At 40.8% G+C, this 25574-nt stretch overlaps 1 protein-coding gene and 1 pseudogene across 2 annotated transcripts in view; both read right to left on the bottom strand.

Annotated features, from left to right (window-relative positions):
• ETFA (electron transfer flavoprotein subunit alpha) overlaps positions 1 to 25574 on the bottom strand; it is a 98697-nt gene that overhangs the window by 38717 nt on the left and 34406 nt on the right. For both annotated transcript variants that reach the window (XM_008972393.4, XM_034939192.3), the window contains one exon: positions 22810 to 22892. In XM_008972393.4, coding sequence (XP_008970641.1) covers positions 22810 to 22892 — 83 coding nt within the window. The remainder of the gene's footprint in view (positions 1 to 22809; positions 22893 to 25574) is intronic.
• Positions 722 to 18026, bottom strand: LOC100995646 (tyrosine-protein kinase receptor TYRO3-like; annotated as a pseudogene).

Raw genomic sequence — 25574 nt, forward strand, 5'->3', positions numbered from 1 at the left:
CGCATGTTCTCACTCATAGGTGGGAATTGAACAATGAGAACACATGGACACAGGAAGGGGAACATCACACTCTGGGGACCGTTGTGGGGTGGGGGGAGGGGGGGAGGGTTAGCATTAGGAGATATACCTAATGCTAAGTGACGAGTTAACGGGTGCAGCACACCAGCATGGCACATGTATACACATGTAACTAAACTGCACATTGTGCACATGTGCCCTAAAACTTAAAGTATAATAATAAATAAATAAATAAATAAATAAAGATATTTTGAAATTTGGTAGCGTGCCCAGATTGTGGGCATGGAGAGGGGCTCCTGAACTCCTCTCCAGCCTCACTCGCTCCTGGGCAAGCCTCATAGCACCCCTTCCTCTTGCTGGCTCAACACACTGCCTTTGGAAGAGGGGCACCTTATAGCCTGGGTGCTCCAGCATTCCTTTGTGTGACCCGGCCAGCTGCAGGGAAGCATCCTCCCCTCAACTTCTCCTGGCCTAGACAGGGTGCGGAATCAGAAAAGTGATGAAGATTCAGACCTGAGATACCCACCCCTTGCCAACCCTTACCTAAAAGGGAATATTACAAGAACATCTCTTTGTGACTTGGAGGGGCAAACCTGGGTATTTAAACCCCAAGGGTGGTAACAGCTGGGCCCTCAGGCTGGAGGCAGCTCAATGCATGCACTTAAGCAGCAGGGGCAGCTCAGCGGGACGGTAAGGCCTACAGGGCTGGACCTGGACCCCAGCACTGCCATCCACACCCATGGTAACCATGGAAACATAATCACTCTGCTCCTGCCAGCTGTCTGGGTTCAGACAACCAGGACTGGCCCACTTCCATTAAGCCAAGGCCTAAACCGATGCCAGGCTGGCCACAGAGTGGTTGCAGGAAGAACTGGGATTGGGTGATTTGGTCAGTCCGGGCTTCCCAGCACAGCTTGGGAGGACTACCACAGGAGCCTCCACACCTTGCTGTCTGGGCTGAGGTCAGACAGGGCTTTGTCAGCCAGCACAGTGGCCGTCAGAGCCGGCCAAATGGCCCTGATGCCCTCTGCCTGTGAGCTAACAGCTATTGTGTGGCAGTAGCCCTTGCTGCTGCAGCAAAAGCCTCTGTGTCTCATTGAGGGGACTCTCTGGCTGGTGCTCTGCCTGCCCTGGCTGCTCAGCCAGCCCTCCAGGGGTGAGGATGTATCAACAGTCACTGGGAGTGCCACCCACTGTCCCCATGCCACTGCCATCCCCAGATCCACTGTAGGGCTGATCCCCGCTAGGCAGCTCCAGGCTGCCTCCCACAGTGGGCTCCTCGGCTCTCTCGATGTTGATGTATAAGGGGTCCTGGCAGGCGGATAGCACAGACAGCTGGCCCAGAATGTTCTCCAGTTCCATTCGCAGACAAGTAAAGCTTGGGCGCTGCTTGGGGTCAGCACTCCAGCACTGGTACATGAGATCATACAAAAGGTCGTCTGAAGGCCTAAGGAGACCTTGGCTTGGATGGAGTGGGAGTGTAAGAACGTCCTCCATACACTCTGGAAGCTGTTTCAGGCGATTCCCGCCAATGAGGTAGTTGTAAATCTCAGTGTTTTCGATGCCAGCATATGGTGTCTGCCCACGTGTCATGATCTCCCACATGGTCACCCCGAAGGCCCACACATCACTGTGCACAGTATACAGGTTGTCAGCCAGGCTCTCCAGGGCCAGCCACTTGACAGGCAATTTGGAGGCACAGCCCTGACAATAGTAGCCCCGCTGTAGATCTTCCAGGAGAGTCCGAAGTCAGCCACACACACTGTCATGTCCTCTGCCAGCATGCAGTTCCGAGTGGCCAGGTCTCGGTGGATGAAGTTCCGAGAGCTCAGGTACTCCATGCCGCAGGCAATGTCCACCATGAACCGGATCAGGGTAAAGGGGTTCTCCCCAAGCCGGGAGGTGAGCAGGAAGGCGTGCAGGTCCCCATGCTTCATGAAGGGCAAGATGACCATGGGGATGGGGTGACAGCCTTTAGCCCTGCTCCAGAGGCTCAGAGGCTCACCCCAACAAGTTTGGCCACATGTGGATGGTCAAACTCCTTCATGCAAGCTGCTTTCCTGAGGAACTCTTCAATGTCACTTGAGGCAATGAGATCAGCTTTCAGCATCTTCATAGCCACTTTCACAAAGGAGCCATCCTCCTGCTTCAGCTGGGCCTACCGCACTGAACCAAACTCTCCTTTGCCCAATATCCGGCCAGGGTGAACTGCTGCTCTGGGATGAGCACATCCTCCAGTTTTTCCTTTAGTTCGCTGTTGATGCCCAAGCTGTCCAATGTGGCCTCGATGCGCTTGGGCCTTTCTCGATTGAAGGACCGGGCTGCCCAGAAGTGAATGGCTGGCTCTCCCCGGGCAATGACACTGTCAAAGCCTTGCCCAAACCACGTCTCTTTCGGTCTCTTTCGAAGCAAGATGAGGGCCAGGGCAGCAGCCATCACCAGGGCCGTTAGCACACCAAGGACCACAGGTACCCAGGATGTGCGGCTGTGAGGAGGGCCCTTCTGGCCTGCATGGTCATGAGAAGAGACCACCAGTGGCTGACTCCAGGGTCCACAGCCAACTGCATTGGAGACACACACACGTATGATCAGGCCCTTTTGGGGATCCCAGCCTGTCAAATTGGCCCTGGTCCCCTCCATTGTCAGCTCATCCTGGGTTCCATTGTCTTGAACCCAGGACAGTTTATAGGGTCCCAGGGGGCCTTCCAAAGGGCCCTCGGGGATCACTTCTTCCCACTCCAAGATGAGGCCTGAATCTGTGTGGATGGCATGGAGGTTTTGGGGAGCGCTGGCTGGGGCTAGACCCTTGGTCTGAAAGGGCACCCAGTCAGCATAAGGAGAGGGCCCCAAAGCACTGGCACAGCACACCCTGAGGCTGTAGCTGGTGGCAGGCACCAGGTCCCGGAGCAGGCAGGTAAAGGGGGGCACAAGGACCACAACAGCCAGGACTTCCCAGCCTCCTGGGGCCTGTGTCACCTGAACTGTACAGGACTGCAGCAGGGCTTGGCCATCAGCACCTGGCATCCAGGCCACACTAGTGTTGCCGCTGGAAAGCTTTGTCACGGTGATGTTGAAGGGGACTGCAGGCAGTGCTTGAAGGAGAACAGTGGCTATGCGAGAAGAGGCCAGGCATTTTAAGCTGTGAACTTCACAGGAAAACATGGGTGCTCTGGGTCACCCCTGTTATATTTAAAACAAATGGAGAGGGAGCAGGTCCCCCGATCTTCGTAGTTCCTCTCCACCAGACAATGGTAACAGGTTCAGGGGGACCCACAGCCTTGCAAGACAGTTGGAAAGGGGCATTGGGTGGCACTGCCAGATCTTTTGGCTCCACTGTGAAAAGTGGCACACCTACTACCGTGAGCCACACTGGCTGGGAGATCTGGGTTTCTCCCCCATCCACCTTGCACCAGTACTGGCCCGTGTCAGAGCGCTCCACTGACTTCAGGCTGAGGAAGCTGATCCAGTGCTGCTCGCTGACTGGGATGAACTGGTCCAAGTTCTGGACCACAGCCCCATCCTTCACCCACTGGATGTCAGGCTCCTCCATCCCCTCCACGCTGCAGTTGAGCTTCACCAGCTGCCCCTGGGACACTGTCAGCTTTGCCGGGACTCCCACGAGCTTCAGACCTGCGGCTGCAGACTCTGGGAGCAGCAGAGAAGCCAGAGCCACCAGCAGCAGCCCCAGCTGCTGTGGCGGCAGCAGCAGGAGCCCCAGCTGCCCCATGCTGTGCCTCAGCGCCATCTGTGGTGATGCCATACCATGCCAGTCCCGGCCCACGAGTGAGGAGGGAGGAGGGCTGAATGTGACTTTTTATATTGACAAACGTGTCAACATTTGGAAGATCTTCATAACTCAGTAAACCATTATTTTCTAAATGAACAATGCATAATATTATAAAGTGGTAAAATATTCACTCAGGCCAGGTGCAGTGGTTCACACCTGTAACCCCAGCACTTTGAGAGGCCAAGACAGGTGGATCGCTTGAGCCTAGGAGACCAGTCCTGAAATGATCCAGATTTTGAAATTAGCACACAAGGATTTTAAAGTAGGTACTATACCTATGCGCAAGGATATAAAGTAAAATATCTGTAATGGTCAAACAGATAAGAAATTAGAGAAATAAAAATTTTAAAAACAACTAAATGCAAATCTCAAACTAAAAAATATAAAGCCTAGAATAAGAAAGCCCCTGGATAGGTTTAAAAGCATATTAAAATTATACAAGAGTCAGTGACCCTGAAAATGGACCAAAAGAAATGATCCAAGCTATAGAGTAGGGAAAAAAAAAGAGGAAAAAGAATCAACAGAACTCCAGCAATCTGGGAAAGAACATCAAGATATCTAAAACATGTGTAACTAGAGTCCCAGAACAAAAGTGAGGAAAAAAAATGAAGCAGAAAAAATAGTAACATAAAACGTCCCAAATGTGGTAAAAGGCATACATTTATAGATTTAAGAAGCTTGCTATCTAAAGCAGGATAAATACAAAAAGACACACCCCTAGGTATACCATAATCAAACTTTTTTTTTTTTTTTTTTTTTTTTTTGAGAAGGTGTCTCGCTCTGTCACCCAGGCTGGAATGCAGTGGTGCGATCTTGGCTCACTGCAAGCTCCACCTCCTGGGTTCACGCCATTCTCCTGCCTCAGCCTCCTGAGTAGCTGGGACTACAGGCGCCTGCCACCATGCCCGGCTAATTTTTTGTATTTTCAGTAGAGACGGGGTTTCACCGTGTTATCCAGGATGGTCTCGATCTCCTGAACTGGTGATCTGCCCGCCTCGGCCTCCCAAAGTGCTGGGTTACAGGCATGAGGCACCGCACCCGGCCTATCATAATCAAACTTCTAAAGATCTACGATAAAGATAAAATCTTGAAAGCAACAACAAAAAAACATACAGAGGAACAATACAAATAATGGCTGAGCTCTCATTAGAAACAATGAAGACCAGAAGACAATGGAACTCAAAGTGCTGGGGGGAACTATACCTGAAATTCTATACCTAAAAATAGATGTGTCAGGATGGCCTGGTAGGCACCAGACTCAAGCTATATCTAAAAAAAACAAAAAACAAAAAACTTTCAAGAATGCAAGTGTAGCCAGGTGCAGTGGCTCACGCCTATAATCCCAGCACTTTGGGAGTCAAGCAGAGTGGATCACTTCAGCTCAGGAGTTTGAGACCAGCCTGGACAACACGGTAAAACCCCATCTCTACCAAAAATATAAAAAATTAGCCAGGTGTGGTGACACACACCTGCAGTCTCAGCTACTGAGGAGGCTGAGGTGGGAGGGCTGCTTGAGCTTGAGAGGGGGAGGTGGCAGTAAGCCAAGATAGCACCACTGTGCTCCAACCTGGGTGACAGAGCAAGACCTCATCTCAAAAAAATATATATATATGAAAGTAGAATAAAGATATTTTCAGACTGATAAAAACAGAATTCATTACCATCATACCAGTACTACAAAACATAAAGGACATGAAATGACCTAAGAAGGAAACTCAAGTCTTCAGATGGAATGAAGGCTACCAGAAATGGTAAATATATGGGGGTAATTTTTTGGGGGGTGGGGGGTGGGGAGACAGAGCCTCACTCTGGCACCTAGGCTGGAGTGCAGTGGCACAATCTTGGCTCATTGCAACCTCTGCCTCTCAAGCTCAAGCCATTCCTCCACCTCAGCCTCCCAAGTAGCTGGGACTACAGGTGCACACCACTGTGCCTGGCTAATTTTTTTTTTTTTTTTTTTGTAGAGACAGGGTTTCCCTGTGTCGCCCAGGCTGGTCTCTAACTCTTGGACTCAAGCAATCTGCCTGCCTCAGCCTTCCAAAGCACTGGGATTATAGGCATGGGCCACCATGCCTGGCAGGGGGTAAATTTTTATTAAAGTGTATCTTTTTTCATATTTTGATTTCTTCAAAATACACATGAATGCCTAACATAAAAATTATGGCGTTGTACTGTGAGGTATGTAGATATAATACAGATGAAAAGTAGAGCATGAAGGTGAGATATAAATGGAACCACAGTTGACATGGATTTGAAATGGGCAGGTCCACTTGTCTGCAGTTTTTCTTCTGTCTCTGCCATCCCTGAGACAGCAAGACCAAGCATTCCTCTTCCTCCTCAGCTTACTCAACATAAAGACAATGAGGATGAATACCTTTATGATGATCCACATCCACTTAATGAATAGTAAATATATTTTCTCTTCCTTATAATCTTCTTAGTAACATTTTCTTTTCTCTAGCTTATTTTATTATAAAAACATAATATATAATATATATAACATATGTGTTATAATCGACTATTTATGTTATTGGTAAGGTTTCTGGTCAACAGCTATTAGTAGTTAAATTTAGGGGCAATCAAAAGTTATACACAGATTTTCAACTGCATAGTGGGTCATTGGCCCTAACCCCCATGGTTCAAGGGTCAATTGTATATGGTTCCAAGGTTTTACATGAATTAGTACAATATTAACTCTCTGTAGACCATGAAAAGTTAAATATGTTGTAATCCCAATTGAAATAACTAAAAAACAGAATAATGCGAAGAGGTATAGCTAAAAATCCAGTAAAAGAATTTAAAATATTCAACTGGTCCAAAATAGGGCAGAAAAGGAGAAGCAGAGAAACAGAACAAAACAAAGCAAGTATACGAACAAAAACAGATAGGATAAGCAGGATACAAATAGCAAAATGACAACTAAACCCAACTGTAAAAATTATTATGAACTAATTCACTTCCAACCAAGATGTAGTAACAGGAATTGAATGTACCCTTTGCCTGAAATAACTAAAACACTGGACAAAACTTAAGAAACAATTGCTTTCTGACATTGGATATCAGGCAGCACAGATCTGACAACCAGGAGAAACAAACAAGATGAGCCCAGTGACCGCCCCAGCCTACCAACCTGAGCAAGTTTCCAGGATACAGTTCATATTTAAAAAGCAAAATCTGAAAGGATCAAACTGTTTCTAAATAACTTTCACTGCATCCTAGAACAAAGCCATAAAAAAGAATAAAATCATGTCAGCTGCAGCAACAGGGATAGAACTGTGTAGGTCATTATCTTAAGTGAAATAAGCCAGGCACGAAAAGATAAATATCACACGTTCTCACACATATGTGGAAACTAAAAAATTAGATCGCATGGAGGTAGAGAGTAGAAAGCTAGATGACAGAGACTGGGAAGGGTGAGTGGGGGAATGTGGGAGGATGAAGAGAGATGAGTTAAAGGGTACAAATATACATTTAGACACAAAGAATAAATCCAGTGTTTGACAGTACAGTAAGGTGACGTTAGTTGACAAAAATATATTGTGCTCAGGTGATGGACATCCTAAATACCCTGATTTTATCACCACACATTATATACATATAATAAAATTTCACAGGTACTCCACAAATTTGTACAAATTTTAAAAATCTGACATTTAAAAAATGTAAAGAAATATATACAGGAATACAAAAATATCTAGCATTCAGCAAGGGAGAATTTGCAATGTCTGGCATCTAATAAAAAAATTACCAATGCATGCAAAGATGCAGTTAAATATGATCCATAATGAGAAGAAAAGAGAATGATATAAATCCCCAAATGACAAGGATGAAAGAATTTGTAAAGAGGGATATTAATAGTTATTATAAGTATGTCCCAGATGTCCAAGAAGGTAGAGAAAAGATTATAAATGTTAGGTAGCAAAATGGAAGATATAAAATGGCCCAAATCAAACTTCTGGAGATAAAAGCTATAATGTCTGTGATAAAAATATACTGAATGGAATTAGCAGATTAAACACTGCAGAAAAAAAAATTCATGACTTGAAAATACAGCAAAAGAAACTATTCAAAATGAAACACAAAGAGAAAAAAATGAGAAAAAAATAGACCATTGGAAAGCTGTGGAACAACTTTAGGAGACCTAATATATGTGCAATTGGAGCAAAAAAGCTACTTGGATTTTTTTTATTAAATAATAATCAAAATATTTGCAAATTTGAAAAAATTAAAACCCTACAGATCTAAGAAGCACAAAAAACCCCATGAACAGGAAATATGAAGGAAACTACAAGATGTATCATAATCCAATTGCTTAACAAGTGATAAAGAGAAATTCTTAAAAGCAGTCAGAGAAAAATATAAATGACCTTAAAGTCCCAGCAGAAAAATCAGAGCTGAGGCTGGGCGCAGTGTCTCATGCCTGTAATTCCAGCGCTTTCAGAGGCTGAGGCAGGTGGATCACCTGAGGTCGGGAGTTCGAGACCAGCCTGACCAAAATGGAGAAACCCCATCTCTATTAAAAATACAAAATTAGCCAGGCATGGTGGCACATGCCTGTAATCCCAGCTACTCAGGGGGCTGAAGCAGGAGAATCACTTGAACCCAGGAGGCAGAGGTTATGGTGAGCCGAGATCATACCATTGCACTCCAGCCTGGGCAACAAGAGCGCAACTCCCTCTCAAACAAACAAACAAACAAACAAATCAGAGCTGGTCAGAATGAATTAAAAAAGCAAGACTCAACTATACATACCTATAAGAAATATGTTTTAAATATAAAGAAAGAGATACACTGAAAAAGACAGAAAAAGATACATTATACAATGAGTAAGCATAAGAAATCTGAAGTGTCTTTATTAATATCAAAGTAGACTTCAAGACAAAGTACTACCAAACATAAAGAGGAAAATTACATAATAATAAGATAGTCAATTTATCAGGAAGATAGATCAATCACGAATGAATGTCCCAATAAGAGAGTTTCAAAATATATCACGCAAAAACTGACAAAACTAAAGTGAGAAACCGACAAATCCACAATCACAGTTTTCAATACCTTCTCCCAGTAAGTGACAGAACAACTAGACCAAAAAATTTGGTAAGGGCATAAAAGATGTAGAGTAGGGGTTAGCAAACTTTATCTCTAAAGGGTTAGATCATAAATATTTTTGGTTTTGTTGGCTATAGAGTCTCTGTTGTTAACCACTCAATCTTTCTTTTATAAAGCAAAAGCAGACATAGACAAAGAGGTATATGAATGAGGGCGGGCACGGTGGCTCACACCTGTAATCCCAGCACTTTGGGAGGCCGAGGCGGCCAGATTGCCTGAGTTCAGGAGTTCGAGACCAGCCTGGCCAACATGGTGAAACCCTGTCTCTACTAAAATACAAAAAATTAGCCAGGCGTGGTGGTGTGCACCTGTAGTCCCAGCTACTCAGGAGGCTGAGACACGAGAATTGCTTGAACCCGGGAGGCAGAGGTTGCAGTGAGCTGAGATCGCAGCACTGCACTCCAGCCTGGGTGACAGAGCGAGACTCTATCTCAAAAAAAAAAAAAAAAAAAAAAAAGGTAGTGTATGAATTAGTATGGCTGTATTCCAATAAAACTTTAAGTACAAAAATAGGCTGCAATCCAGACTTGTCCTGTTACCTAACACTTATAGAACATTACATCCAACAACTACAGAATACACGTTCTTTTCAAATGCAAAGGGTATGTTCACCAAAATAGAGCATATGCTGGATCATAAAATAAGTCTCAATAAATTTTAAGATTGAACTATTATAAAATATGTTCTCTGACCACAAAGAAATTAAATTAGAAACCAATAACAGAAAGACATCTGGGAAAAACACAAATATCTAGAAATAAAACATTTCTAAATTAGAAAATATCTTGAAAAGAAGGATAAAACTGTATCAAAAGCGTGGGCTGCAGCTAAAGTACTTTGAGGAAAATTTATAGCTTTAATATTTATATTTTAAAATAAGAAAAATACAAAATTAGTAAAGTTCTACCTTAAAAGCCAGGTAAACCCAAAGTAATTAGAAGGAAGAAAACAAAGAGCAAAAATCAATAAAATGAAAAAGAGACAACAGAAAAAATTAATAAAGCTAAAAATTGGTTCATTGTTGGTGTAGTTGCTCTGGAAAACAGTTTGGCATTTCCTCTAAACCAGGGTGTCCAATCTTTTGGCTTCCCTGGGCCACACTGGAAGAAGGAGTCTTGGAACACACAAAATACACTAACACTAATGATAACTGATGAGCTAAAAAAAAGAAAAAAAACTCATAATGTTTTAAGAAAGTTTATGAACTTGTGTTGGGCTACATTCAAAGCCATCCTGGACTGTGGTTTGGACAAGTTGCTCTAAAGGTTGAACAAAGAGTTACCACGTGACCCAGCAATTTCACTCCTAGGTATATACACAAGAGAAATGAAAACGTAAGTCCACACAAAAACTTGTACGCAAATGTTCACAGCTGCATCATTCATAATAGTTAAGAAGTAAGAACACCCAAATGTCCATCAAATGATGAATGGATAAATGAAATGTGGTATACAATGGAATATTATTCAGCAATAAAAAGAAATGCTTTGACATAAATGAACCTTGAAAACACCATGCTAAATGAAAGAAATTAGTCACAAAAGACCAAATATTATATGATTCCATTTACATAAAATGTCTAGAATAGGCAAAACTGTAGAGACAAAGTCCTAGGCTATTGCCTAGGACTAGGGGAGTTGGGAAGAAAATAAGTATGGGGTTCCTTTCACGGGTGATGAAAAAAATATTCTAAAGCTGATTGAGGTAAAAATTGTACAACTCTTTGAACACCCTAAAAGCCACTGAGTTACACTTTAAACACTATGCACTGCATGGTATGTAAATTATATTTCAATAAAACTCGACCTCCCAAAGTGCTGGGACTACAGGCATGAGCCACTGCACCCAGCCAAAGCTATTATTTTTGAAAGTTGGATCAATGAAAACATTTTTTAAAATTTTTATAAACTCCTAGCTAGACTAATGAAGAGGGGAGAACAAAAAAGGAAAAAACACAAACTAAATAAGAAATGAAAGAGGAAGTATCACTCCAGATCTTATATACAGTAAAAGAAAAAAGGCAATATAAACAACTTCATCTAACACATTTGACAATTTAGAAGAAATGGATCAATTAGCAAAACTGACACAAAATAAAATGGAAAATCTGACTAGCCCTAAATCTGTTAAAGGAGCTGCATTCTTTGTGAAATGGTCCAAGAAAGAAAATCAGGCCCATATGGCTGCACTAATTAATTACATCAAACATTTAAGAAAAAAAAAAAAAAAACAATCTTACACAAACTCATTCAGAAAATAAAGCAAGAAGAAACATCTTCCAACCATTTCACGAAGCTAGCATAATGCTGATACCAAAACTCCAGTTATTTTTTTTAAAAGAAAATTACAGAATATCCTAATAAATACAGACTCAAAAATTCTTAACACAATATCAGCAAATCAAAACCAGCAATATATTAAAAGGATAACATGATCAACCACTACAGTTTATCACAGTAATTCAAGGTAGTTTAACATATGAAAATCAAACAATATAATTCACCATATTAACAGAATAAAGAAAAACATTGGGAGAAAAGCTGAGTGTTGGGAGAGAAGCTGAGGCAGGGCTTGCATGTCTGACATAACATAAAAGTGTCTTGGAACATGTCCGGAGTCCAGAGTCTAAAACCCCTCATGGCCTTTGGAATGTGTCTAGACTTGCTGGCTCCTTGCCAGACTTTCTTTCGTCTTTTCTCATTCCTTTGACTTTGCCGGACTTTGTAGCCCCCATGGCCTGGTGTTGGGTCTGATCACCCCAACATTCATGGCACCCAACATGGGGCGACAAAGACCACAGTGAAGGAACGCTAGAGCACGTGAAAGCGGAGGATGCATCGTCAGAGGACACCCAGGGATGACTGAAAGAAGCTCGGTGAGGAAGCTGAGCGCTTGGAAGAACCAGGGTAACAATGGGACAAAGTTAAAGCAAACATTTTGCTTATTTGAATTTCTTAAGGCATTTATTACGAAGGGGAGTGAAAGTTAGTACTCAGAATTTGTTATCACTCTTTAGTACAGTAAAGCAGTTTTGCCCATGGTTTCCAGAACAAGGGACTATGGAGTTGGATGAATGGGAGACAACGGGAAGAGATTTTAAAAAGGTGTATAAAGACGGAGCAAAAATTCCAGTTTCCATTTGGTCAGTGTGGGCACTAATAAAGGTAGCTCCTGAGCCATTTCAAACAGATGATGAGGCAGATTCAGATGAGGAAGAGGAGGACGAGTGTAAAAAACTAACTTCAGATTCTGAGTGTGAGGAACAGCTACTGGAGGAGATTAAAGAAAAGAAAGGAAAACTAAAAAAAGTATGTTTTACTAGCCCATCAGCTCCACCTGCTGAATTAAGTGAATGGCCACCTCCTCTCTCCCCCTTACTGGGTGAGAAAATGAATCAGCTGAAAAACTTACTGCTCCTGTAGTTGCAACATTAAAACCTGGAGCAATTGGTGGTGCTATACAAAATTCTATTCAAAAAGCTAGAGCTGAGGGAGACCTTGAAGCATGGCAAACCCAGCAAGAAGGACAGAATATAGCTAATTGGGCCACTCTTCCTTTTAAGTTTTAAAGGAATTTAAGCAAGCCATTATTCAATATGAACCGAACTCTCCTTTTATGAAAACTTTGTTGAAAAATGTGGCTCTTGATAATAGGTTAATACCATATGATTGGGATACTTTAACAAAATCTGTTCTCACTCCGTCCCAGTACTTGCAGTTTAAAACATGGTGGGCTGACGAAGCTCAAACTCAGGCAAGGGAAAACACACAAGTGCAGTCACCTGTGCCTGTTTCCTTTGAACAGTTACTGGGAGTTGGCCCTAATTGGGGTTGATTAGAGAATCAAGAAGTAATGGAGGGTGTTGCCATTGTTCAGCTGCGCTGTGTGTGCTTATGGGCATGGGAAAGGGTAAATGTTACAGGGGGAAAAATATCCTTCTTTCAGTTGTCTGACAAGGACCTAAAGAACCATATATTGATTTTATTACTTGGCTCCAAGAGGCTGTATATAAAGCCATAACTGATAAAACAGCTCAGGATGTTATAATACATCTTCTTGCATATGATAATGCTAATGCAGAGTGTCAAACTGCTATTAGACACCTGAGAGGGAAGGCTCAGTTAGCTGAATATATTAAGGCTTGTGATGGCATTGGAGGTAACTTACATAAGGATACTCTTTTAGCTAAGGCTATGGCTGGATTGAAAGTAGGAAAGAATATGTCCCGTTTCTCAGGCTCTTGGTTTAATTGTGGGCAATTTGGACGCACAAAAAAGGAATGTAGAAATGGAAATCAAAAGGAAAAACCACTACCATCAATTAACGGAAAAGTCCTGGTGTATGTCCCTGGTGTAAGAAAGGCAATCACTGGGCAAATCAGTGTCATTCTAAATTTAGCAAAGATGGACAACCTCTTTCAGGAAATAGGAAGAGGGGCCTGCCTTGGGCCCCTCAACAAACTGAGGCATATCCGGCACAGCCAGTGCCCTTAACAAACATACAGTTGTCCCCCGCCACAGCAGACAGTGCTGCCATAGACCTCTGCAGCAAAATGCCTGTCTCCTTCCTGGGGAGCCACCAAAGAAGGTCCCCACGGGAGTTAGGGGACCCTTACCCTCAGGAACAGTCAGTCTATTACTTGGAAGGTCTAGTCTAAATTTAAAAGGTGTCACTGTGCATACGGGAATAATTGACTCTGATCATACCTGAGAGATTCAACTAGTTATTAGTTCCTCGACTCCGTGGTCTGCCTCCCCAAGAGAATGAATTGCTCAGTTGTTGCTGCTACCCTACATAAAACTAGGAAGCAGCACAGTGAAAAGAACAGGAGGCTTTGGTAGTACTAATCCAGCAGGAAAAGCTTTATATTGGGTTAATCAAGTGTCTGATAAAAGACCTATTTGTATAGTAACTATTCAGAGAAAGGATTTTGAAGGACTAGTAGATACTGGAGCTGATGTCTCTATTTATTGCTTTAAATCAATGGCCCCGACACTGGCCCAAACAAAAGACTTCCACGGGTATCGTTGGTGTAGGGACTGCCTCAGAAGTTTTTCAAAGTCCCTTGATTTTACCATGTCAAGGGTGGGATGGCCAGGGACAATCCAACCTATTATTACACCTATTCCTGTCAATTTATGGGATAGAGACTTATTGCAACAATGGGGTGCTGAAATATCTATTCCTATGGATCAATATAATGATATTAGTGGACAAATGATGAAAAATATGGGATATCGCTCAGGAGAAGGACTAGGAAAAAATAAAAATGGCCAATCAGAACCTTCAGAAGGACAAACAGATCAGACTGGATTGGAGTATCATTTTTAGCAGTGGCCATTGTTGAGCCTCTGGTTCCCATTCCTCTTGTTTGGCTAACTGCCAAACCAGTTTGGGTGGAGCAATGGCCACTGAAACAGGAAAAACTGGAAGCTTTAAAAGAACTGGTGCAGGAACAATTGCAAAAGGGACATACAGAGCCTACTTTCTCCCCTTGGAATTCTCCTGTATTTGTCATTAAGAAAAAATCGGGTAAATGGAGAATGCTAACAGATTTGAGCGCTGTTAATGCTGTAATTCAACTGATGGGCAAGCTACAACCAGGGCTGCCCTCCCCAACAATGACTCCAAAATACTGGCCTCTTATAGTGATAGATCTAAAGGATTGCTTTTTTACCATTCCTTTAGCTGCCCAAGATTATGAAAAATTTGCTTTTACTGTTCCCACCATAAATAATAACGAACCAGTGCACAGGTATCATTGGAAAGTACTGCCACAAGGCATATTAAATAGCCCAACTATTTGTCAAACTTATGTCAGGAAAGCTATTAAGCCAGTTAGAGAACAGTTTAAAAAAATGTTATATTATCCATTACATGGATGATATTTTGTGTGCAGCTGAAACTAGGGAAGAATTGATGTGCTACAAACGGAAAAGGCTGTAAATGCAGCAGGGTTAATTATAGCCCCCGATAAAATCCAAACTTCTACTCCCTTTCAATATCAAGGAATGAAGTTAGAATAAAGTGCTATTAAGCCTCAAAAAGTTCAAATTTGGCAGGGTGCGGTGACTCATGCCTGTAATCCCAGCACTTTGGGAGGCCAAGGCGGGTGGCTCATGAGGTCAGGAGATGGAGACCATCCTGGCTAACACAGTGAAACCCCGCTTCTACTAAAAATACAAAAAAATTCGTTGGGTGTGGTGGCGGGCACCTGTAGTCCCAGCTACTCAGGAGGCTGAGGCAGGAGAATGGCGTGAACCTGGGAGGCGGAGCTTGCAGTGAGCTGAGATCACGCCACTGCACTCCAGCCTGGGCGACAAAGCGAGACTCCGTTTAAAAAAAAAAAAAAAAAAAGTTCAAATTTGAAGAGATAATTTAAAAACCTTAAATGATTTCTAAAAATTATTAGGAGACATTAATTGGATTCATCCAACTTTAGGCATGCCTACCTATACTATGTCTCATCTCTTTTCTACTTTACAAGGTGATTCTAACCTTAACAGTAAATGCTCCCTGTTCAAAGAAGCATTGGAGGAACTTCCATTAATTGAGGAAAAAATTCAGCAAGCACAAGTAGAACGAATTAATCTGATACAGCCATTACAGTTTTTAGTTTTTCCTACTAAGCATTTGCCTACAGGAGTTTATAGTTCAACAGGATGATCTGGTTGAGTGGCTTTTTCTACCTCACAATACAACCAAAACGCTCACTCTGTACTTAAATCAAATTGCTGTGCTAGTAGGACAAGTGAGGCTGCGCACAACAAAGCCAATGGGATATGATCCAAATCAGATTATAGTTCCATTAACAAAACAACAAATTCAACAAGCCTATATTAATTCCCAAGAATGGCAAGTTAATTTGGCCGGTTTTGTTGGCATTCTTGATAATTATTATCCTAAATCTAAGATATTTCCATTTCTATAATTAACATCCTAGATACTGCCTTCTATTACTCAAAAAGCCCCCACTGGAGCAGCCATTACTGTTTTTACTGATGGATCTACTAATGGAAAAGCCTAATTTGCAGGACCTCAACAGCAAGTTTTTCAAACTGACATTGCTTAAAGAGCTAATCCTACTTTAAAAACTCACATACAAAAGGGAGGGGACCAGCAATATAAGACACTGCATATGCAATTGCATTTAGCTTTATTAACATTAAAGTTTTTAAATTTATAAAAAGATCAACCCACGACTGCAGCTGAACAACAACTGACAGGACAAAAGGAAAATAAAAAGGCTGGACAAGATATATGATGAAGGGATGCACATACAAAAAGCTGGGAAAAAGGAAAGATAATTATATGGGGAAGAGGATTTGCTTGTGTCTCTCCAGGTGACAACCAGGTGTCTGTGTGGGTGCCCACCAAACATCTGAAGATCTATCATGAGCCACAGCATCTAGTGGACCCACCTGTACAGTGCAAATTGAAGGTTTAAGGATTGCTTTTTTGCTATACTATTGCACAAGAAGGATAAGCCTCGATTTGCTTTCTCTATGTCTTCTGTTAATCAGAAAAAGCCTGCTTCTCATTACCAATGGTAACTTTTACCCCGCAGTAATTAACCAAAGAGGCAGAAGCTGAGTTACAAATGCTTCAGCAATGGCATGCCTCCCAGCTACAGCAAAAAAAAAAAAAAAAAAAAAAAAAAAAAAGAAAAAGAAAAAGAAAAAAAAAAAAGCCTTTGCTTCTGTTTCAGTAGATTTACTAATGTAGGGATGAGGGTATGTTTGTATTTTTGCAGGAGATGAAAAAAACCGTGTGGGTGCCCTCAAGGTGTGTATGACCATGGAACGGGAGACTGGAGGGACGCATGGATCCCAACCATGGACCGGGTTCCCCCAGTACAAGCCATAAGCCAGGTGAATCTGAATACGAAGACGGAACGAGGACCAACCAGAGTCATGCTGACATCAACCCCCATAACATGGGACAGATCAAGAAAACCACACAGGAAGCTGAGAAACTGCTGGAGTGCCAGGATTTTACCTTTTGCTGGGATTCAGAGCTACAACAGATGCTTAACGGACCAATGTTTTCTGACTGAATTCCTCTCTACCCTTCTACCCTAAATACAAGAGACCCTAACAGGTAGGCAGGAATATCATCACCCATATTCAGCATGAAGAAGTTACAGAAGACAGACCTCCATCCTTCTGCAACCCTTAGAATTAAGGGTCCTCTTGTAAAAGGGAAAGAGGAAATATGTAAGAGGCATTCAAACCAGAGTGGTTCCATTTTGAATAAGGGCTAAGAAAAATGAAGCTGGATCACCAACAGGCAATTAAGGGCTGCACAGCCTGCAATTGCCTTGCTCAATTAATTCAAAAACAAAAAGAGGACCTTTTGGATTCAAAGTTGTGTTATGTTACTCTTAAACGCCATCTGGAGGGCAGAGATGAAAATCTCACCCTTGATATTGTAAAACTAAAAGAGCAGGTTTTTGAAGCCTCTCAGGCTCACTTGAACCTGCTCCCTGCAACTGGTATTTTCAACAAGACAGCGGATGGGTTGTCTACAGTCAATCCTCTTAAGTGGATTAAGGCCATTGGAAGCTCTACACTTGCAGATTTTGTTCTAATAATTATGTGCTTGTGCTGTCTCCTTTTAGTCTGCAGATGCGGAAGCCACCGCTGGAGAGAAAGCCGCCGTCAAGAACAAGCAATGATAGCTGTGGCGGTTTTACAAAAAAGAAAAGTGGGGCATGTTGGGAGAAGAGCTGAGTGTTGGGAGAGAAACTGAGGCAGGGCGTGCATGTCTGACATAATATAAAAGAGTTTTGGAATATGTCTGGGGTCCAGGGTCTAAAATACCTAGTGGCCTTTGGAACATGTCTAAACTTGCTGGCTCCTTGCTTCTAGCACACCCATTATCTCAAGTAGCCATATGTTTCAAAGAAAATGCTACACCATCACAGCTGTAGCTCATTTGCTTGATACATCACTTCCTTTCAACCCCCACATCCTCACCACCTGTTTCTTTGTTTGATCATCAATAAATAGCATGGCCTCCCAGAGCTTGGGGCCTTTGCAGCCTCCATACTAGAGTTGGCCCTCTGTTCCCACTTTCTCTCTTAACCTGTCTTTTCTCATTCCTTTGACTCCTCCGGACTTTGTAGCCCCCATGGCCTGGTGTTGGGTCTGATCAACCCAACAAAAAGCTATCCAGTCATCTTAACAGATGCAGAAAACATCTGACAAAATTCAACACACATTCCTAAAACTCTCAGCAAATTAGAAACAGAAGGGAACTTCCTCAATTTGATACCATTAAGAAAATAAATAGGTAAGCCACGGACTGTGAGAAAATATTTTGTAAAACCCGTATCTAACAAGAAACTTGTAAAGGAATATATAAAATATGTCTACAACTCAATAATGAAAACACGCAATTCAACTAAAAAAAGGGCAAAAGATTTGAACAGGCACTTCATAAGGAAGATGTTTAAATGGCCAATAATACAACAGTGCTCATCATCATTGGATGAGCATCAGATTAATTGCAGGGAAATGCAAATTAAAACCAATAACATCCACCAAAATGTCTAAAACACCAAATGGTGAAAATGAGGAGCAACTAGAACCCACATACATAGTTGGTAGGAGTGTAAAATTGTGCAACCACCTTGGGAAAAAGCTACCCAGACAGAGATGCCAGAGTCCAAGTAGGGTGGGGAGGGTATCTATACAGGAAGACTATTCAGTTCCAGGTGTTGGAGCTTGAGTGGGGCAAGGAGGGCATCTGTGCAGGGTAGAGTACTGGCAGGGTCTAGGTTTCTCACCATAGGAGAAAGGCATTACAAATAGGAAAAGGGAGAAAACCAAAATTAACCCTGTGGTATGAGACTAGGATTGGAGATACCAGTGTACACTTACGGTTTTCAACATATACAACTGATACAGAAATATAAATGTAAATGTGTTTGTATATGCAGGTAAATATATATATGCATATATTTGCCTAGACATACACATGCCCACACACATTCTCTAGCTTTTTTCACTGAGATGTCATGGGAGCAGTGACATCTCAACAGCAATGAACATAACTAGCATTGAGACACTGGCTTCTAAATACTTTTCTTCAGCAAAAGGAACCAGGATTCCTTGGAGAAATGACTGGTTCCAGAGATGGGACAGGAAAAATACAAAATGAGCCTGGAACATCTTGTCTTGTCAGGAAGTAAAAAAGGATTCAAAGAATGATGGGAACACATCAAAAAGACACAGAGGGGCCTCTCACTAGCCAAACATGGGACAATTCGTACATCAATAATAATGACAACCATAGATTTTTACCCATTGAATAAAATAGGTACCATAAGTCCATACTGATATAAATAAATGAATAAATCAAAAGTTTATTGGCTGGGCATAGTGGCTCATGCTTGTAATCCCAGCACTTTGGGAGGCCGAGGCGGGCGGATCACTTGAGGCCAGGGGTTCCAGACCAGCCTAGCCAATATGGCAAAACCCAGTCTCCACTAAAAATACAAAAATTAGTTGGGCGGGTTGGTGCATGCCTGTAATCCAAGCTACTCAGGAGGCTGAGACATGAGAATCATTTGCACCCTGGAGGCAGAAGTTCCAGTGAGCCGAGATCACACCACTGCACTCCAGCCTCAGCGACAGAGCGAGACTATGTCTCAAAAAAAAAAAAAAAAAAGTTTGAGGAAAACTGGGATATTTATATCATTTCAAAGTACCTCCATATAAAATATGTATTACAATGGGAAAAGTAACTTTACAGTGGAGAAGTTGGCAAATATTGCCTTAATCAAAGGATTAAAGTGAAAATCATTAAATGAAAGACCAAATGAAATTGTATACCATCTGATAGGATGAGGTATCACTTCTGTGATATTCCTGTTCAAGATATATAACCTAAATTGAAGACATTAGACAAATCCAAATTGAGGGACATTCTATAAAACAGCTGTCTGGTAATCTTCACAATTCCCTCATGAAGTGAAGGTAAGACTGTGGAACTATTAATATTTATGATTGAAGGACACATGACAGTTAAAATGTAATATGTGACTCTGCACTATATCCTTTTGCTATAAAGGACATTTTTGGAATAACAGGCAAAACCTGAATGTCAGGGTCTGATGCTTAGATGGTATTATGTATCAATGTTAATATCCTAATTTAAAAAGTTGTATTGTAGTTATTAGGAAAATGTCCTATATAACCTATTTGGGGATGATCACAGCAACTTACTCAAATGGCCCATAAAAATATAGGTTTTTTGTTCTCTACTTGTAAGTTTTCTGTAAATTTGAGATATAGTTTCCAAAAAAAGTTTCAGATCCTTAACAAAATGTACATACATAAATTACGTGTGTATATATGTATAGCCACATATATGCGTATATGTGTGTGTATATACATACACATACACACACACACACACACACACACACACACACACCCCCTGAGTTAATGAATCAAAATTCTCTCGGAGGCTGTATAGTTTATGTCAAAGTCTTCAAAGCATTTAATATATTTCCTTATGAAAAAAAATTTCGATGGTTCTATATCCATAAGAGTAATATTGAATAATGCTGATGGTATGCCATTTATTTTCAATATAGGAAAGGATACCACCAGCCACTCCCTGCCACTCTGCTCTTCTATTTGATAACCACAAGCACTCTCTGTCAGTCAAAATAAGTCTCTGTCACTTCAGTGTATATCTCTGAATTTCTTTCTTTCTTCTTTTTTTTTTTTGGAGACAGTCTCGCTCTTGTCGCCCAGGCTGGAGTGCAGTGGCACAATCTCGGCTCACTGCAACCTCCGCCTCCTGGGTTCAAACAATTCTCCTGTTTCAACCCCCACAGTAGCTGGGACTACAGGCACATGCCACCACACCCGGCTAATTTTTTGTATTTTTAGTAGAGACGGGGTTTCACCATATTAGCCAGGATGATCTCAATCTCCTGACCTCGTGATCCACCTGCCTCAGCCTCCCAAAGTGCTGGGATTACAGGCTTGAGCCACTGCGCCCAGCCTGAATTTCTTGTAGACATATTTTTGGTTAAGAAGGTTGTGGGTCTGCTGATCTTTTATGAAATCAGGCCTACAGATGTCTACTTATGTAAAATTGAAAGATTTCCACAAATAATGTGTGTGCCAGTCAGGCATGGTGGCACATACCTGCAGTCCCAGCCACTCAAGAGGCTGAGGTGGCAGGATTAATTGAGGCTAGGAGTTAGAGGCTGTGGTGTGTTATGATCATGCCTGTGACCAACCCCTGCACTCCAGCCCAGGTAACATAGCAAGACCCTGTCTCTTAAAATATATATATATATATATATATATATATATATGCGCATGTGTGCTAGAGCTCATTAAATGTCAAGGAAGGCTCAAGCTCATCTGCTCAATAAATCCACTCTCACAGCCTAATTCAGTATGACAAGCAAACAGGCCACATGATGATGTGACTTAATTTATGAATAGTTCTAGTATGTATTTTAAGCTTTAAATCTTCTTTTCTGACTTCTTTTCTGACTTCAAGTAAGTTGAATAACACAAAACGTATTAAGCATAAGAAGAAAGACTGGTACATTAGGTTATCAAAATTAGAAATCTCTACTCATCAGAAGAAAATGAATAGGAAGTCCTAGAATGGGAAATTCATCTGACGAAGAATTTGTGTGTAGGTTATATAAAAAACTCCTACAAAGAGAAAAGAAAAAGAAAAAGAACTCAAGTTTTAAACAGGCAAAAGACTTGAACAAATACTTCAAAACAAACTTCAGGCCGGGTGCGGTGGCTTACGCTGTAATTCCAGCACTTTGGGAGGCCGAGGCAGGTGGATCACAAGGTCATGAGTTCAAGACCAGCCTGGCCAAGATAATGAAACCCCATCTCTACTAAAAATACAAAAAAATTACCTAGGCATGGTGGTGGGCGCCCGTAATCCCAGCCACTTGGGAGGCTGAGGCAGAGAATTGCTTGAACCCGGGAGGTGGAGGTTGCAGTGAGCTGAGATTGCACCACTGTACTCCAGCCTGGGCGACAGAGCGAGACTCATCTCAAAAAAAACAAAACAAAACAAAACTTCAAAAATAAAAAGCCTTGAAAATGTTGACTACAGCATCTTAAAACTGTGAATGAATATCTCATAGAATAGAGCACTGGGATGTAAGATTTTTTTTTTAATGGATAAGACTACATATTGTTTTGAAATATATAAAAAACATGTTTTCCTGCATACTATACAAGTTTAAACTGGCTGAGACTCCTATTCACTGAAAATCTGTATCACCTAAGAAATATAAACAGTCATTATCAACTGTGATTCAACTTTGAGACCAAAATTTCCTGCTCTTCCAAGTTTTAGACAGGCTTAACTGAAGAATATTCTAGTATCACTTATCTATGTAGAACAGAATTTTCTGAAATTGATACTATAAGACAAAATACAGAAACTAGGTGTTCAGGAAGATATAAGACTAAAACTGTCATTCACAGCTCCCAATTTCAAAATTCTGTTCATTAAAATAGGTTCATTGTTCTCATTGATTTTATACTCTCTAAAGGCTTTATGGAAATAAATCTTATCAATGTGAACTTATAAATTTGAGTTGATAAAATGCTGCTTTTATCAATGTTTTATTTGATGTAATATGACTTAATTTGATAAAATGTTCCACTGCTTTAAAATACTTGAAAAATAAGCTGGATTTAAGAACTGCTGGGCATTTTACTGAGACAAAGAACTATACAGACCTTGTGAAAATGACATATTCACCATGGTACTGGCTAACTGCTCAGGAACACTGAGTAAGGTAAATCACTGAGATCACTGTTCAACAAATACATACAGTACTTATCCCCCATAACATTTTACACAGCATATTTTATTGCAATACTTACTGGTGCTACTATTTTTCCCGTCTGTCCAACTTGCATGTCATTGGGAACAAAGCCAGCATCAACAGCGGCACGGGAAGCACCAACTAAGGGGAAAAAATATTTGTCATTTTTTTCAAGCTCTATTATTCAGCTAGTTAGGATATTCACTGATAACTGTAAACAAAGACATTGATTTAGAATTCTAAGTACTAGTATATTTTATACAGAAAGCTTCAAGGAATAACTTCTTTTTATACCCAAGTATTTCAGATTTTAATTTGGGCTTAACTCTTCTGCATGCTTTATCAAAATGGCAGTCATAAAATTTACACTATAATGTTTAGAATGTCATTATATAATGCTCCTTTAAGTAATAACTTCACAAGTTTTGAAGAAAGGTTTTACAATATTACCTCTTGTAATACTATAAAGAGAAGATACTGGATAAAGAGTTTCATATAACAAGATGAAGGTTTAATCAGTATTTGCTATCAAATTCACAAATAAAATTTAACAGACTTTCTATTCTCATTCAACAGGAGTCAATAATGAGCCCTATACTTGGAGTAAAACAACCCCTTCCCCAGCAGGAGTCAAGAATGAGCCTCAGGCCTCTTCATCTCAAGCTGAAAAGGACAGAGGGAGCCACAGACAATACAACTAACCACCTCCAAAAACGCACAGCCTCACCACCATCTTGAGTCAGCCAGGACTAATCACACCCTGCCCTTCATTATGTCTGTCCCCACAAGCCCCAAACTCAAAGGTTATCCTTCATAACCCATACACTGATCCCCATAATGCTCTGCATGCTCCCTAACCTGCACCAATCTCCCATATTCCTGACCCTTACACTGTGATTTCTGGAATATGGAGCCCAATATCAGCGAAACTTAAGTTATATTAAGTTTTATTAAAATGTAAGTTTTAGAACTTAAAACTTTAAGTGTATTAAAACTCAGGTTTTATTTACCTAATAAAACTTAACTTTAAATTGGCTCCATCTGAAATTGATATAGCTACTCCTGCTTTCCTTCAATTAGCATCACCATGGTACATCTTTCTCCACTCATTTACTTTATACGTATATGTATTTTTATATTTAAAGTGGGTTTCTTGTAGACACCATATAGTTGGGTCTTACTTTTTCATCCACTATGACAATCTTTATCTTTAATTGGTGCATTTACACTACTGATGTTGAAAGTAATAACTGACACAGTTGGATTAATATCTACCATATTTGTAACGGTTTTCTATTTGTTGCCCTTGTTCTTTTTTCCTATTTTTGTCTTCCACCAACTGAGCATTTTAAATAATTCCATTTTGTCTCTTTTCTTAGCTATTAGTTGTATTTTTGTTTTACTTTAGTGCTGGTCCTAGAGTTTGCAATATTCATTTACAGCTAATCCAAGTCCACTTTCAAATAACACTTTACTACTTCACAGGTGGTGCAAGTACCATTTAATAGCAAGATAATCCTAATTCCTATCTCCTGTTTCTTACATTGTGATTCATTTCACTTATACATGAGCACATAAGTAATTGTAATACATGAGCATATGTAATTGAATACAATGTTATTATTTTAAACTGTTACCTATTAGATCAATTAAGAAAAATAAAACTTATTTTACCTTCACTCATTCCCTCTTCAATGCTCTCACTTGCTTTATATACATCAGAGTTTTTGACCTCTATCATTTCCTTCTCTCTAAAAGAACTTTTAACATTTCTTGCAAGGTAAGTCTATGACATATTCTGCCAATTTTTGTCTGAGAAAGTCTTTATTTCTTTCATTTTTAAAGGATAATTTCACAGGGTATAAAATCCTACATTGGTGGGTGTTTTTTCTCAGCACTTTAAACATTTTACTACACTTTCTGCTTGCATGGTTTCTGAAAAGAGATCAGATCTAATTATTATCTTTGCTCTTGTATAGGTATGGTGGATTTTTTCCTCTGGCTTCTTTCAGTATTTGTTATTTTTTATTTTCTGTAGTTTGCAAATGATAGGCCTAGTTGAAGTTCTTCTGGCATTTCTCATATTTGGTGTTCTCTCAGCTTCCTAGATCTGTGGATTGGTATCTGACATTAATGTGGGGAAATCCTCAGTCAGATATTGCTTCTGTTCCTTTCTCTCTTCTCCTTCTAGTATTCCCATTACACGTTATACTCTTAGAAACTGTTCCACAATTCTTAGATATTATATTACAGTTCAGGTTTTTTGGGGTTTTTTTTGGTTTTTTTCTTTTTCTGGTTATTTTTCTCTTCGCTTTTCAGTTTTGGAGGTTTCTACTGAGATATCCTAAAGCTCAGAGATTCTTTCCTCGGCCATATCCAGTCTACTAAGAAGTCCTTAAAAGGTATACTTCATTTCTGGTACAATGTTTTTTATCTCTAGCATTTCTGTTTCTTTCTTGGATTTCTAGCCCTCTGCTTATATTGCACATCTTGCTTGCTTTTTATTCATTAGAGACCTTAGTATACTAATCACAGTTGTTTTAAATTTCCAGTCTGATTATTCCAGCTCAGTCTGGTTCTGATGCTTTCTCTGTCTCTTCAAACTGTCTTTTACCTTTTAGTATATCTTGCAATATTTTCTTGATAGTCCAACATGATGTACACGGGTAAAAGGAAGTGCTGTCAATAAGCCTTTATTACATGGTGGTAAGGTGTTGGGGGAAAGGAAGCATTCTACAGTCCTATGGTGACGTCTTGGTCTTTTACTAAGACCATACCTCAATAAGACCATATTGAGACTGTGAACTTTACACATGCTTCTCA

Source organism: Pan paniscus, chromosome 16, assembly GCF_029289425.2.
Source record: "Pan paniscus chromosome 16, NHGRI_mPanPan1-v2.0_pri, whole genome shotgun sequence".
NCBI classification, from domain to species: domain Eukaryota; kingdom Metazoa; phylum Chordata; class Mammalia; order Primates; family Hominidae; genus Pan; species Pan paniscus.